Source organism: Azolla caroliniana, unplaced genomic scaffold (genome assembly GCF_043228905.1).
Source record: "Azolla caroliniana isolate FFs.n. ecotype wild unplaced genomic scaffold, voAzoCaro1.0.p SCAF_11, whole genome shotgun sequence".
Classification (NCBI taxonomy): domain Eukaryota; kingdom Viridiplantae; phylum Streptophyta; class Polypodiopsida; order Salviniales; family Salviniaceae; genus Azolla; species Azolla caroliniana.
In genome coordinates, this window is record NW_028230446.1 from 1,951,673 (window position 1) to 1,965,047 (window position 13,375).

The following is a 13,375-nucleotide window of genomic DNA, read 5'->3' on the forward strand; positions in this document are numbered from 1 at the left end:
AGCTATTATCTTTGTGTTTACGTGTGGAGCATAGAGAGTTCAAGGTGCACTTTACTACATAAGAAACGAACATCTAAGTCTCAAGTTATGTAGGTAGGAAGTTTGCAAAGGAAAAGAGAAAGATAAAACTGTGAGATATCCCACATAGACAGAACAAATAAGGATCTCACCATATATAACGCAGAGCAAAAGCTATTATCTTTGTGTTTACGTGTGGAGCATAGAGAGTTCAAGGTGGCTAGAACTAAGCTAATTGGATGAGTGGGTTGGGTGTGGCCTAGCTACTTGTAAGAGCTTTTTGGGCAACCAAAACCGGCGGCATCCGGCGGCCGGTGACTAGCGATCAGCAAGCAGCAACCGGCCGATGACTGGCAATTGGATCAGGATGTGGACTGGGCCGGACCAAACGGATGCAAATCAGATGGATCGGTCGGGTCGGTTAATCGCGGTGCATGGTAGGGATCGGCAACGGTTCGGTTTAGGCTTAGCCGGTTTGGCCTTATCCAAGCCAAACCGGCTAAGCCTAAACCGTTTAGGGGTTTTCAAACCTGAACCGAACCAAACCAAACCGATCCTTAAACCGGTTTGGGATAAACCGGCTTGGTAAACGGCTTGTAAACTGGTTTGTGAACTTCATTACACAACTCTATTACAATTTATCATTGAACTTCATAACACAATTTATAATTGAACAATCTCCCTCCAATATGTTCCAAATGCAGAATGGTTACAAGGCTTAGAGGAAAACAACAAGAAAACATAAAATGTGAAATGCAAGGCAAATTTAACTAATAGATAATTAAAGAAAAACAACGAGAAAAAATTGACTATTCCAAAAATGTTAACTATTCCAATAATTGTCCCAAGTCATAATATTCCAAAAAAAATCACTTGTCCAAGTATAAGTATTCAATAACATCATCCTCGGCAATAATCTCTTCTAAATTGATATCTAAAGTATCATATGCATCATTAATATCTTCAGGAATTGGAATATTAACACTATCAAGTAGATCTATCCAAGATCGTATGCACATCTCGGCCTTGAAAGTGCACGAATGCAACCGTTGCCTATCGTCGAAGTTATCACGAGCTTCAGAGTTAGCTTCCTCTAAAGGCACTGATGAAGCTGGAATAGCCAAATAATCGCATGCCATTTTATACATCCTTGGAAAAATGGATCTGTTTCAAATCATAAAAAAAGATACTATCAAAATGTGTTCATTAATTACCAACAATAACAAATTTGTTTAATACAACATGATGCAATATAGCTTGAAACCTGTTGGTAGACCACCAATGTAGAGGGTCTACGGAACTCTTCACTCGTGGAACCTTCAAGAAACCTTCAATTTTTGTCCGAGCTGATGATTCATGAGATTTGTCATTGTTCATATCCCAAATATCCAAAAAATCAAATGGAGATCCTTCACATGCATCTTCAGATAGAGAATCTTCGACATTAGGATCATGATATTGGGTTGTCAAGAAACTTTGCACCAATTCTATATCGCGGTCTCTCTCAATTGGATTAGGTGGTTTTGGAATTCTACACTCAAACAAAAGACACTATTAGTAAGAAAGAAAGATTAAAAAGGGGGAATTTTCAGTTAAAAACATTAGTACCTCGGGTCAACAAACATTGCGATTCGAGATGGAATAGATTTCAGGGATTCTTGGTACTTGATTAGATATTGTAAGCATTTGTTACCAGCCTGTTGTTGCACTTGAAGAGTAATCTTCTCGGAGGATGAATCAACCGAGTTCATATCCATAGAAATATATTTATTACAATGTGCTAATAAGTTGTTGAATGCAAGTGCGGCTATTGAGAGGGTCAGATACTTTGACCCACTCAAGTAATTACAAATTTTAGCAAGCACAAGCAACCATTGTTCCATACTTTGTATATGACTCCAATCTTCTATGGAGAGTGTATGGTCCACAAACTCATTAGCAATGACATTGTCACTTGTGGTACAAATCAAGACATCTCTTAATTTTAGGGATTGTTGATACATTATTAGGGTTGAATTCCATCTAGTAATGCAATCTACACATGGTGGTTCATGTTCTCCATTCTCATGCATGGTTTTTGAATATTTTTTAAATATAACTCTACTCACTTTACTTGTGCATATAGAATGTAATGTCTTCCTTAACTTCATAGTAGACAGAGTAATAACTTCTAATGCAGACTTTACACCTAGTTGATATGTATGCACCATGCATCTTAACATATGTGATGATTGTAAAATGTCTTGTCCATGATGACAAAGTAATAACCTAGCTAATTCTTTTGATGCAACTAGAGATTCACTAGCACCGTCAGAAGTTGTAGATAGAAGACGTGAAGCGATATTAAATGATTTTAAACGAGAGAATAAAGCTTTTCTGACACGTTTTCCTACCCCATCTCCCGGAAAGACATCTAGGAAATCTAAAAGCACACTAGCCGGCTTAGTAGACTCGAAACAAACAAAATGTAAAGTCACGGGATAAAATCCTTTCAAACTGTTGTTTGTCCACCCATCAAATGTTATAGCATATCTAAAATTTTGTGAGGACAAATAAGTAATAACTAAATGGCGAAGAACAACATACATTCGTAACACTAATCTCTTAAGTGTACGAGATGATTTAAGTTGATAAGTGGGCAAGACTTCATGCATTAATCTCTTAAAACTAGAAGACTCAATATGTGCATGAGGTAGCATTGATGTGACTATGTATCTAACAACAGTACTATCAAACTTCTTCTCTAGAGTACGAGATATAGTTAATGTAGATGAAGTAGCATCTATGTTACTTTGGACAAGAACATTGCTAGAAGTTTGTGGTTGTGATGTGCTATTAATATTATGCTTATCTAATAAATGCTTGGCGATAGAACTTGTAGATGTAGAGCTTGCCCACATCAAGTGACAATAGGCACATCGACACTTATATGCATCTCCGTCCTTAATGGAGATCATGTGTTGCTCGGTCCATGAAGTTCTTTTTCTTGCCTTTGTTTTGCCTCTAGGGGCTAATGTTGATGTTACCTCTTCCATATCAATGTATGTTATTGTACCTATAAAATTTTGGTTATAAAAGATAATGAATTCTTTTGAAATGTCCTACTCTAATCATGAGTTATTACATTGTGCCACATTATGGCTCAATTTGACTATATCATTATTCATATATGTGTATAATTATATTGTGAATCTTACTTCATATATGACTACATTGTAGACTGTAGTGACAAATTACAATGATTGTGGGTATTACTTAATATGAGCCTTGAGGTAAAGTAATTTTAAATTGACTATAGTCTGTAATATCATTATTCATATATGTGCATAATTATATTGTGAAATTATGTGAATCTTACTTGTAGGCTTTGTAAAATAGATGGAATAAAGCACTTTGTAGGCTTGGAAGTTGGGAGTCGGGGCTGCACCATGCACGTAGGCGGCAACAACAGGTCGTCGTCTTCCACTTTCTAGTATCTACTATGCAGCAGACCTCTCTCTCTCTCTCTCTCTCGCGCGCGAGCGCGGGCGCGGGTGTCTGTGTCGATGGATTGGTCACTATCTGTGTCGAGAGTCCTATTACCTAAGTCCGAGTCGTCTGTCTGTGTTGAGCAATGAGACTCGAGAGGCTAAAGTCTTATTACCTAATTAGTAATACCTAAGTCATCACTTTGGAGTCTGTGTGTACACAGTACACTCAACACTGTAGACAATAGACTCATGACTCGTGACCACTGACTACTAGTTAGAACTTAGACTCTTGACTAATTAGAAGTTAGAACATAGACTTTAGCAATAAACTATAGTTACTAGTAATTACTAATTAAATCACTTAAACGGCTTGAGCCGGTTTGGCGAGGCTCAAGCCAAGCCGAGCCGAGCCCCTAAGCCGCTAAGTCGTTTTCAAGCCGGCTAAGCCAAACGGTTTAGGCTTGAGCCGAGCCGTTGTCGATCCCTAGTGCATGGTGTCTTAAAGATATTTGGTCCAAAAGCCTAATAGTATTTTGTGCATAAAAGAAAAAGATGTAAGCAAGACTCAATCTTTGCACCTCCAAGATAAGAAGCAATAGGCTTACCATTAAGCCAAACCATTTCTTTGGGGATTGTATTTTTATCATTATAGCTTTACATGTAAATTCTCATATTAGAGCTTGATTGAGTTACATGTGATGCATGAGCGCCAAATAGCAAACATGCATCACATGCATCCCATGCATTGTATGCATGTCTTGTACCCTTACATGCATCATATGCATGGGAGCATCTATAAAAGGGTGGATGAAAAAGATCAAGGGGGGCTTGGTACTTTATATCAAAATTAATATTAAGAAGAAAATTTGTTATCCAATTGATGTATTAATCTTGTTCTTCAAATCTAAAGTCAAGAGTTCAATCTTAATCTCTCTCTCAATCTAAAGTCAAGCGTTTTATCTTATCCCAATCCCTCTCTTTCAATCTATCTTAAATCCGTTCTCGCTAAAGCTAGTGCAAACTTCGAGTCCTTCTGGTCTAGAACCTCGGTGGTTCCGCCTCACGATCCGCACTTAGTGACGGATCTTCACGACACCGTAATGCCAATAGAGTTTCAAGTTCCGACACTCCGAATTCAAGCAACAGGAAGGTTAGATGAGCTACGGTCAGAACAAATTCAGAAAGAAGGATTACTGCTATTAGAGGAAAGTCGGATATAGGCTATGATACATTTAGAGTGGAAGCAAAGACAAACGAAAGCATTTGTGGATCGTCACGGTCGACATGTAGAGAAACAGTTCGCAATCGAAAAACCGGTGTCAGTGTTTCAAACAAAAATGGGGTCTATGCCTAGGAAGCTTTGATTTCGATGGACGGAACCATTCTAGATTATTAATAGCAAAAATGGTACGTACCAGGTTAGAACCTTGTTCGGTGACATTCTACCGAAATGGGTAAATGGTTTTCGACTTAAACCCTATCATGGGTCAATACCGAATAACCCCTTTTAGGCTACATCCTCCACAACGTGACATGGTAGACATCACACACACACACACACATAAAATTAAAATAAAATAAAAAGTCAAATAAAAATAGTAACTAACTAATTATTATCTTGGCAAAAAGTAACTATCAGAAAAGGGAATCTTGGGGAAGTCTGTGTCACACTATAAGTAAACTAGTGGTAATAATGCATGCACACATTACAAGAGTAGTGGAGCCATTATTACTATTTCTAGACTATTACTTACATTAATAGTAGCTTTCTCTATTCCCTAGGCATCATGCAACAATTCATTTCCTTAAAACCTATTTCTTCATCTTCTGTGTCACCACAGAGACAAAAGCGTATTCGTTCTGAAAAGTTTTCTGCTCTTCCTTGCCATAGCCTAAAGCTTTCTTCGTTTTCACCACAGAACTCCGACCTTTCTCTTTAAGACGAAATAATGTCAATCCCTGTTTCCGATAACCTGCGCTAGTGACTTGTGAACAAGAATCTGCAAGGTTTCATCAAGGTTGCAGATGCAGAGCCCCACCCTCGTGCAACAAATTGATGTCTCCAAAATTATGAACAAACAGGAAGGCTTTCATGATGTCTAGAAAATGGAAAAAGACATCCTTAGGTCGTATTTCGGAGAATATTCTCCCTCGGCCAAAGCTTTTCAAACACGGGGAGGGGAGGACAAATTTTTTCATGAAGTGGCCAAATTTTTGTTAGAAGTGGGATTTGTTAGTCCCCGATTTTACTGCATGCCCAAAAAGAGAGTTGGCTTCATAATCGCCACGTACGAGGGCAAATTTTTTGACTGGGGGTTGTTGTCAGCAGAAGCTCTGCGGGAGCAGCTATATGGGGTGCAAAAAGGGAAACCAATGAATCCGATCTTTGCTCGCTGGTTGTCGGTGCTTTTTCCGACCTAGAGATTGGAAAACCGACAAGAAGAATAGAGGCCGCCATGACCACAACTAGTTTCCCGACCCTGACGACAGGTACAACGTGAGGAGTGGCAGGAAGTAGAATCGACGTAGGTCGATGCCACTTAATCGGAACCCAAACAACAGTAATCGACAACCTCACCAGTTCCGGAGTTGACACAAAATCCCCCACCCAACTCAGTACCTATCCCACAACCACCCCAACCTAATCAAGAATCGGCACTTGTTGAACCTGACCAACCGATGCAACGACAACGTCGGGTAAAGCGAAGGGCTCAACGCTTTCCGTAGGCTTAGGAAGAGGAACTTGCACAGAAAAAGCAGAGAACAGAGGAGCAAGCCATGTAGCCCACACAAGTACCTCGTGTCAATCCAAACGACACAACCAGAATCCAGAAAGGGCAGTCATCTGTAACAACAGTGCGGGAAGCAACTGCATTCTCCGACATCCCTCCAGCAGCACATGAACTTGCTGCCATTCTACAACTTGTTACTTCTTATGAATTAGTAGAATGGTTGGCCCATAGATTAGAGGAGTTGTCGGAGAGAATGGCACAGGAGCATCAGGATAATATAATGATTCAAAAATCCTTAAGTGGAGCTGTCGAGCCGGAAGAACAACAGGAGGTTGAAAGGATAGGTTGACAGCGAAATGCCAAAAATAAGGGGGAAGCGATACAAATTCCTCCCTTGCATGAGGCATTGGTTGAAGTGCATAGGGAATATGAACAAGCAAGCAGAGCAATCAAAGATATGGCTGATTTATACAAAAAAGCAATAGCAGTGTTAGAAGTTTTGAATGAGAAATATACAAGAATGCAAGCTGAAAAAGAAGAACTGTCAGAGAAATGCCGACAGACTGAAGAAAAACTAAGGAAAGTCGAAGAAGAATGATTAACACGCCAACAACCAAACAAGCTTTCCAACTTTGAGTAGGAACTGAAACAAAGATTGCAGGAAGCAAAAGCATCTACTCTATCTGCAACAACACGACCAGAACAAGCCGACGCAAGGGCCAAAAAGATACAAGAGAGGCTACTTTGGCTAAAACAGGTAGCCGAACTTCAATTTCTACGAGTCGACAGGGACAACCAGAAGGCACAAGGAAAAGGCTTCTTCAAAATGACGAAAGAAGCAATATCAACTATTCAAGAAGATATTGCTAAAGATTTGTACAACATGGCAGCTTGTCACCGCGAAGAAGTTAGTCGACTCATGCAGGAATTCGATGAACATGAGATCGACACAATTGTTCAGTTGGACACCTTTGAAGCCGAAAGACAAAGCCAAATTCCAAGGCTCGACACACTAGAGCCAGTTGCACCACCACCACCATGACCATCGATCGAGGATACATAACCACCTGCAGATTTAGACGATGACGACAAGGAGAGCCAACAACACGAACCTTCCTTGTTTGATATTTTGCAGGACGACGCTGAAGATGAATTGGATGAGGACCTTCCTCCCATCCAGCCGGCATAGAAGGTATCGTGGGTTGGCCGGGCAAGGCCTTGGCCCACGGGCGTGCCAAGTGTTACATGGACAAAGGGCCAAACGGACATAGTGGGGAAGCATCAGAGTTGGAAACATCAGAGTTGGAGGTTCGGAGTCGAAGTCGAAGTCGGATTGAGGAAGAAGATCGATGAGTTAGTTACAAGTTTTGTAGTTCTTGCCAATAGGGCAATATGTATTTCTCGATGAGGAAGTCCTTCAGGTTGCCTATAAAAAGGAACCGATGGCATTGTAAAATCGATCATTTTATTTTTAGTACTATAAGTTTAGTTGTAGGAAATATCGGTGTGTAACTGTTTGTTTTCTGTTAATCTATCCTACTATAACTGTATTACATAAGTAACGATCTCGATGTCTGTGTAACATCGATAAGATTACAGTAACTTAGTATCTATTCACACAACCACAATTCTTTGATAGAACATTCAGTACAAAACGTTCGAACTCCGCTGTGTGTCGGCAACAGAGTCAATGGTCGGCCGAACAACATTGTATGTACAGAGCATTATTATTTTGAAATTGAGTTTATGTTGTTTTGCTCTCTCTGTCTCTCCCACTCTCTGTTCTGTGAGTCAAGCTTCCATTAAACCTTGTCTCTGTTTTCTGTTGCTATCTGGATAAACCGGTTTGTCAAAGCTTTAGTATATTAACTTTTACAATGACGGAGGCCCAACCGGCTCATTGGGGAAGGTGAAGATCTCGAGCTTCTTGCTGAGCTCGGAGATAGAGAGGATAGAGGATCTGTAGAAGGTCCTAGAAGAGCGGATCCTCGACAACAAGGTGGAGCTCTTATTACGAGAGGTTTTGGGGATCGCTAAGAAAGAATTCCATGATTCCATCATGGACTTGGTAAAAAGGAAGTGGCTCTCGTCGGAGTCGGAACTGGAGAAGCCCGTGGAGGTAAAGGAGGCCCACATCGAAGAGGTGGCGATGGAGGAGGAGGCCTCAGATAGTCACTTCTTGAAGCTGCATTGGGCAAGGGCGATGACAGAGACCCTAGTCCGGATCGGGGATGTGAAGGAGCCAATGGTAGCACTGATCGACCACTGGTCGGTGATAAACCTGATGTCGATGGACTTCTATAAGAAGGGTAAGTGGCTGATCAATACAAAGTACGGGTGGAAGATACATGCAGAGACCCGTGCTACAGAGGAGCTACACGGTGCATGCCCGAATGTCGGAGTAAAGGTTGGGGATGTTGAGATCGACCAACACTTCTTCGTGTAAGAGACACCCTCCCATCTGGTCATTCTCGGCGAACCCTACATCATGGCAACCCAGATGGAAACCAAGGTGTTGGACAATGGTTCAGCCTACATGAGGGTGAAGAGTCAGGATGACCGGCACTCCATCCAATTCTTGACAGTTTGGCCGAACCACGAGTGGAATCGGGATTCTCTCGGTGGCGAAGGCCGAGAGGATTTTTAGAGAGGGCTATCAAGGTGTGGGGCCGCGATAGTCCAAACATCATGAAGAAACCCCACACCTATATGTACACTATTAGGTAGGAAGATTTGGCCCTCTATTAACGGAGGTTGTACCATAACTGGCATCGGTGGCCGAGAAAGGAAACGGGTCGAAGGGCGGTTGAAGGCATGCAGAGCCTTGGGCCCGGACGAAGAGATTGGTGTTGGGAATCGACGCTTCGATTCAACCTTCACCACTCGGCCACAACCGAGGAAGCGCGAATCAATGCAGCAGAAAATCGGAAACACAGAGAAAGACACGAATACACAGGGATTAACGTGGAAAAACCCTAGACGGGAAAAAACCACGGGAGTGCAAGACTCCAACTATCACTATACGCTGGGAAATATACAATGGCGAGCTGCAAGGCGACGACCTTGAGCTCGCTATCCTCGCCACAGGCGGCGGTATTACACAGAGGCGTCGACCTCTTCCTTCTCTCTCTCGCGGCTGCTCTCACTTCGCTCCCTCTAGAGTGGAAAACAGAAAAATGAGCAACAACATTAAAACTGTTTGCCCTAAGTCATATTTATACACATATGACTTTCGGGCTATTTACAACTATAGCCTCAAGGGCCCTTGGCAAACATATTCACAAATATGTCCCCGCATCCGGATCTCTCTCCGGGTACATTCGTCATCCGGCTCCGAAGCCGGGATCTTCATCATCCGGTTCCGAAACCGCAACCGGGCTTGTCGTCATTCATCTCCGACATCCGACCATCCCATCCGAAGGGACCGAAATCCCAACAATTGGTGGCCCCGTGGATGCGGTTTCATTCTAGGACACCCTCAGGGAGATCAAGAGGGTAGTCAAGGAGGATCTAAGCGAAGACTGGATGATTCCGGTCAAATTGGTCAAGATGTACGAAGTCATCACAGACTTCGAGATATATATGCATATGTGGTCACGTGTATACGTATTTAATCGTATATATGTGATAATATGCACATGTGCATATAAGTTATTACGTGATTTCAATATCGAATGTTTTCCTTTTTGGGGAAAGGATCTTGGTGGCCGTCCTCACATTTTTGTGAGAATGGTGTTTTCACCATCCCTTTTTCAACAAATTTTTATTGTTGACATCCCCGTTGGTGACTTCAATTTCGTTACGTAATGAAACAATCTTAGGCACAATGGTGTTGAGAACGTAGGGCTTGACCCACTTGATGTGAGGTCGCTCTTATGACACACATATCCAACATCCCTCCCTTATTACATGGATACGATGACACCATGATATCATTCTTACGAAAGGCATTCGTAATGACATAACCATGTGATGGGCCACGTGGGCCTACTACGAAAAGAGGGCTCATTGGGCTTGACCATTAGGTTGCACTTTGACGTATGCCATCGTAATTACGAGACTTAAGGTTAGGTAACATACCAACAAAGTTTGTGGTAAATGAGGGGGAAATAAGGACTCTTGACATATATGTTTCTTTTAAAAAAACATATATGGGCAAATGCCATATCACTTTAAACATTCAAGAAGAGCAACCTACTTGGTTGGCTCAAGTGTTTAATGCATTTGTTCTCGAGGTCTTGAGTTCAAATATGACCAAGACCATACAACATCGTTGATACATATGACTATAACACGTGTTTAGACTTGATGTCTAAGTGCACTTCGGGGTCCTCGTAATAGGACTTAAAGAGCCGAAACCACATATGTGGGCACCGAAACATAGTTTATTGTTAACATTTTTTTCGTGTATAAACTATTCATGACGCGAACATACATGGTTGAGCCTCATGGAGCCTCCATGAAAAATCCGATTTAGAGAGTAGGGAAAGACATTAATTTGTCACCCCCATGGTTTTTAAAACACCTTTGTGTTACCATAGTAACCTAATCTTGAACATCATCTCATACATCTAGAGGGGTATTGACATGAGATCCTGATATCGATTAATGTTTGCCCATGATATGTTTACATCAAGACATGATGTTATGACTATTTGTCTTACCTTATCCAATTTCTTTGCCAGAAATAATCATTCAATGGCTCAAAATAATGACCCGATGTTGTCCGCTCAAGTGGAAGGAACTCAAGGAAATCCTCTTGGACAAATGTCCATTGAGATGTATTTTTCACAAATAAGCCAATACCTTAGTTTCACCGCTCAACAAATGACCGAACTTCGGCAATCTCAAAGTGCTCTTGAGGCATGTGTCATTAGTTTACAACGTGAGACTAATAGACCTAATGAGCGACAGGGTGAACCATCGTTTGTCGTTAAGCCATTTACGGGAGAAAAAAATGAAAGAACCGAAGAAGCAATCTGCACTTGGCTAGGCCGATGCTCATTTTGAGCTCTATCCCACGCCAGATAGTATGAATATTGCATATGTCGGCCGAGAACTAGGGGGTAAGGTCGCCGCTTGGTGGCATGGGCTCCAAACTTTGGGGAAATTGCCTGATACCTGGACAGATTTTGTCATAGTTTTTAAGGGCCAATTTCTGCAACCTCCCTCTCCAACCGAGGCAACACAAGCTTTAATGAACCTCTCTAGTAGGAGGTTTTCCTCGCTAGAAGACTATGTTCACCATGCTAGAACCCAAATCCAAAAATCGGGTCTAGAAGGGGACAACTAGTTAATAGCTTGTTTTGTCAATGGCATCCCCAATTCGAACTATCACTGGATAGTGCACGATAAGGATCCAAAATCCTTCGAAGAGACCGTTGAAATAGTTCTTCACTATCAACGCACTTCGAAGAAGGACCACAACAAACCCAACGAAGCGCCTGGGACTAAGCAATCGCAATTCCCTGGGAAACGCAAGACACCCAACGAATTCATGGATCGCGATTGTAAGCGACAACATCATTTTTACGTATTTTGCAAAAACAAGGGTCATACAAAAGAGCAATGTTGAAAGCTCTAACGGAAAGAGCACGACAGCAAAGCTAAAGCTGCAGACATAAAGGTCAGATTCCTAATGTCCTTCAGGTCTATACACATCATTTAAGTAATTGTCAATGTTCTTTCCCTCACTTTGTATTGGGTCCCAATGATTTACTACGTGCAAATGGGTATATCAATGGATCTCCCATACAATTTTTGTTTGATTTGAGAAGCTCACACAACTTTGTGAATGGTCGTTTGGTTCAGATATGGGGAATCCAACCTATTGTAATTGATCACACCTATACGGTGTCGCAAAAATACGACGAGGATACGCGAACTTGAGGCAGGACCCCGGGGCCTCCGACCGAAGGATAATCACATGTGTGCGTTTATATTTTTAACAATTAACAGAAAGAAGAAATTTAATAATTTTCATTAACAAAGGAAAAAGAAATTACAATATGTCCCAAGATTGGGATTTAGAAGTTTTAGGTTTACTAAGATTAATAGAAAAGAAAAATTAGGGGTTTTGGTAGATATGGCTTCCGTAGGGAAGATTAGGATTAGGTTATATGAGTATTATGGCTTCCGTAGGGAAGATTAGGGTTTTTTTGAGTGTTATGGTTTCCGTAGGGAATTTTAGGGTTTTTGAGTGTTATCACTTCCGTAGGGAATTTTAGGATTAGGTTATATGAGTATTATGGCTTCCGTAGGGAATTTTTAGGGTTTTCGAGAGTTATGGCTTCCCTAAGATAAGGGAGTTGAGAAGAAAAAAATAATAATATGGAGAGTCTATCCTAGTGTAGGAAAAAAAATGGAATAAAAATGGAGTTCTCCCTTGATCATAACTTTTTCACTTTTTGTTGCATGGCCTCTACTTTTAGTTGCCTAGCTTTTTCTTTTGGTTGCATGTGACTGTCCACATGACCTTTACTTTTTCCATGCACTCCCTTCTTTAGTTGCTTGCATCCACATGGCCTTTACTTTAGTTCTCTTCACTTTACTTTAGTTTGTTGCATGATCCAATCTTTCATCCATCCGCGTCCAAGATCGTCCGGTAGCCGATTCCATTTTGCTTGCCGGTCGGTTCCGGTTCCGATTTTGCTTGCCGGCCGGTTCCGGTTCCGCTTTTGCTTGCCGGCCGGTTCCAGTTCCGGTTTTGCTTGCCGGCCGGTACCGGTTTGCTTGCCGGTTCGGGTTCCAGTTCCGGTTTTGCTTACAGGCCGGTTTCCGGCTTTGCTTGCCGACCGGTTTCCGGTTTGCATACCCGTTCCAGTTCCGGTTTGCTTGCCGGCCAGTTCCGGTTTTGCATACCAGCCAGTTTCCGGATTGCATACCGGCCCGTTTCCGGATTTGCTTACCGGGCCCGTTTCCAGATTTGCTTATCGGCCAGTTTTCGGTTTTAGGGAATTTGGCCACCATCATCCATCAAGACAAAGTGGCCAAAGTGCTCTTAGCACAAATGAAAAATGAGGGAGCTCAAGGTGTTTATATAGCCAGGGCCTTAACTTTCCTATCTATGTGGGATAGTTCTAATTTCTCTATCTAATCAAACTTCATTTTCTCATAACTTGATATGTATTTCTCCATTTTGTATATAGTAAAATA

The 13,375-nt window shown here is 41.6% G+C and overlaps 1 protein-coding gene across 1 annotated transcript; it reads right to left on the reverse strand.

Annotated features, from left to right (window-relative positions):
- Window positions 1–879: 879 nt before the first annotated feature.
- LOC147857549 (uncharacterized) lies at window positions 880–1,687 on the reverse strand. Its single transcript, XM_087327660.1, has 3 exons — window positions 1,627–1,687; window positions 1,283–1,549; window positions 880–1,182 (listed from the first exon to the last, which is right to left on the reverse strand). The coding sequence occupies exons 1-3, from the start codon at window positions 1,641–1,643 to the stop codon at window positions 888–890; spliced, it is 579 nt and encodes a 192-aa protein (XP_087183786.1). The 5' UTR covers window positions 1,644–1,687; the 3' UTR covers window positions 880–887.
- Window positions 1,688–13,375: the final 11,688 nt, after the last annotated feature.

What these genes read in the sequence shown, in the direction of transcription:
- LOC147857549 (XM_087327660.1), bottom strand. An exon ending in CATTGGTGGTCTACCAACAG is followed by an intron (nt 1,183 to 1,282) that starts GTTTCAAGCTAT and finishes GATTTGAAACAG; the next exon opens with ATCCATTTTTCCAAGGATGT.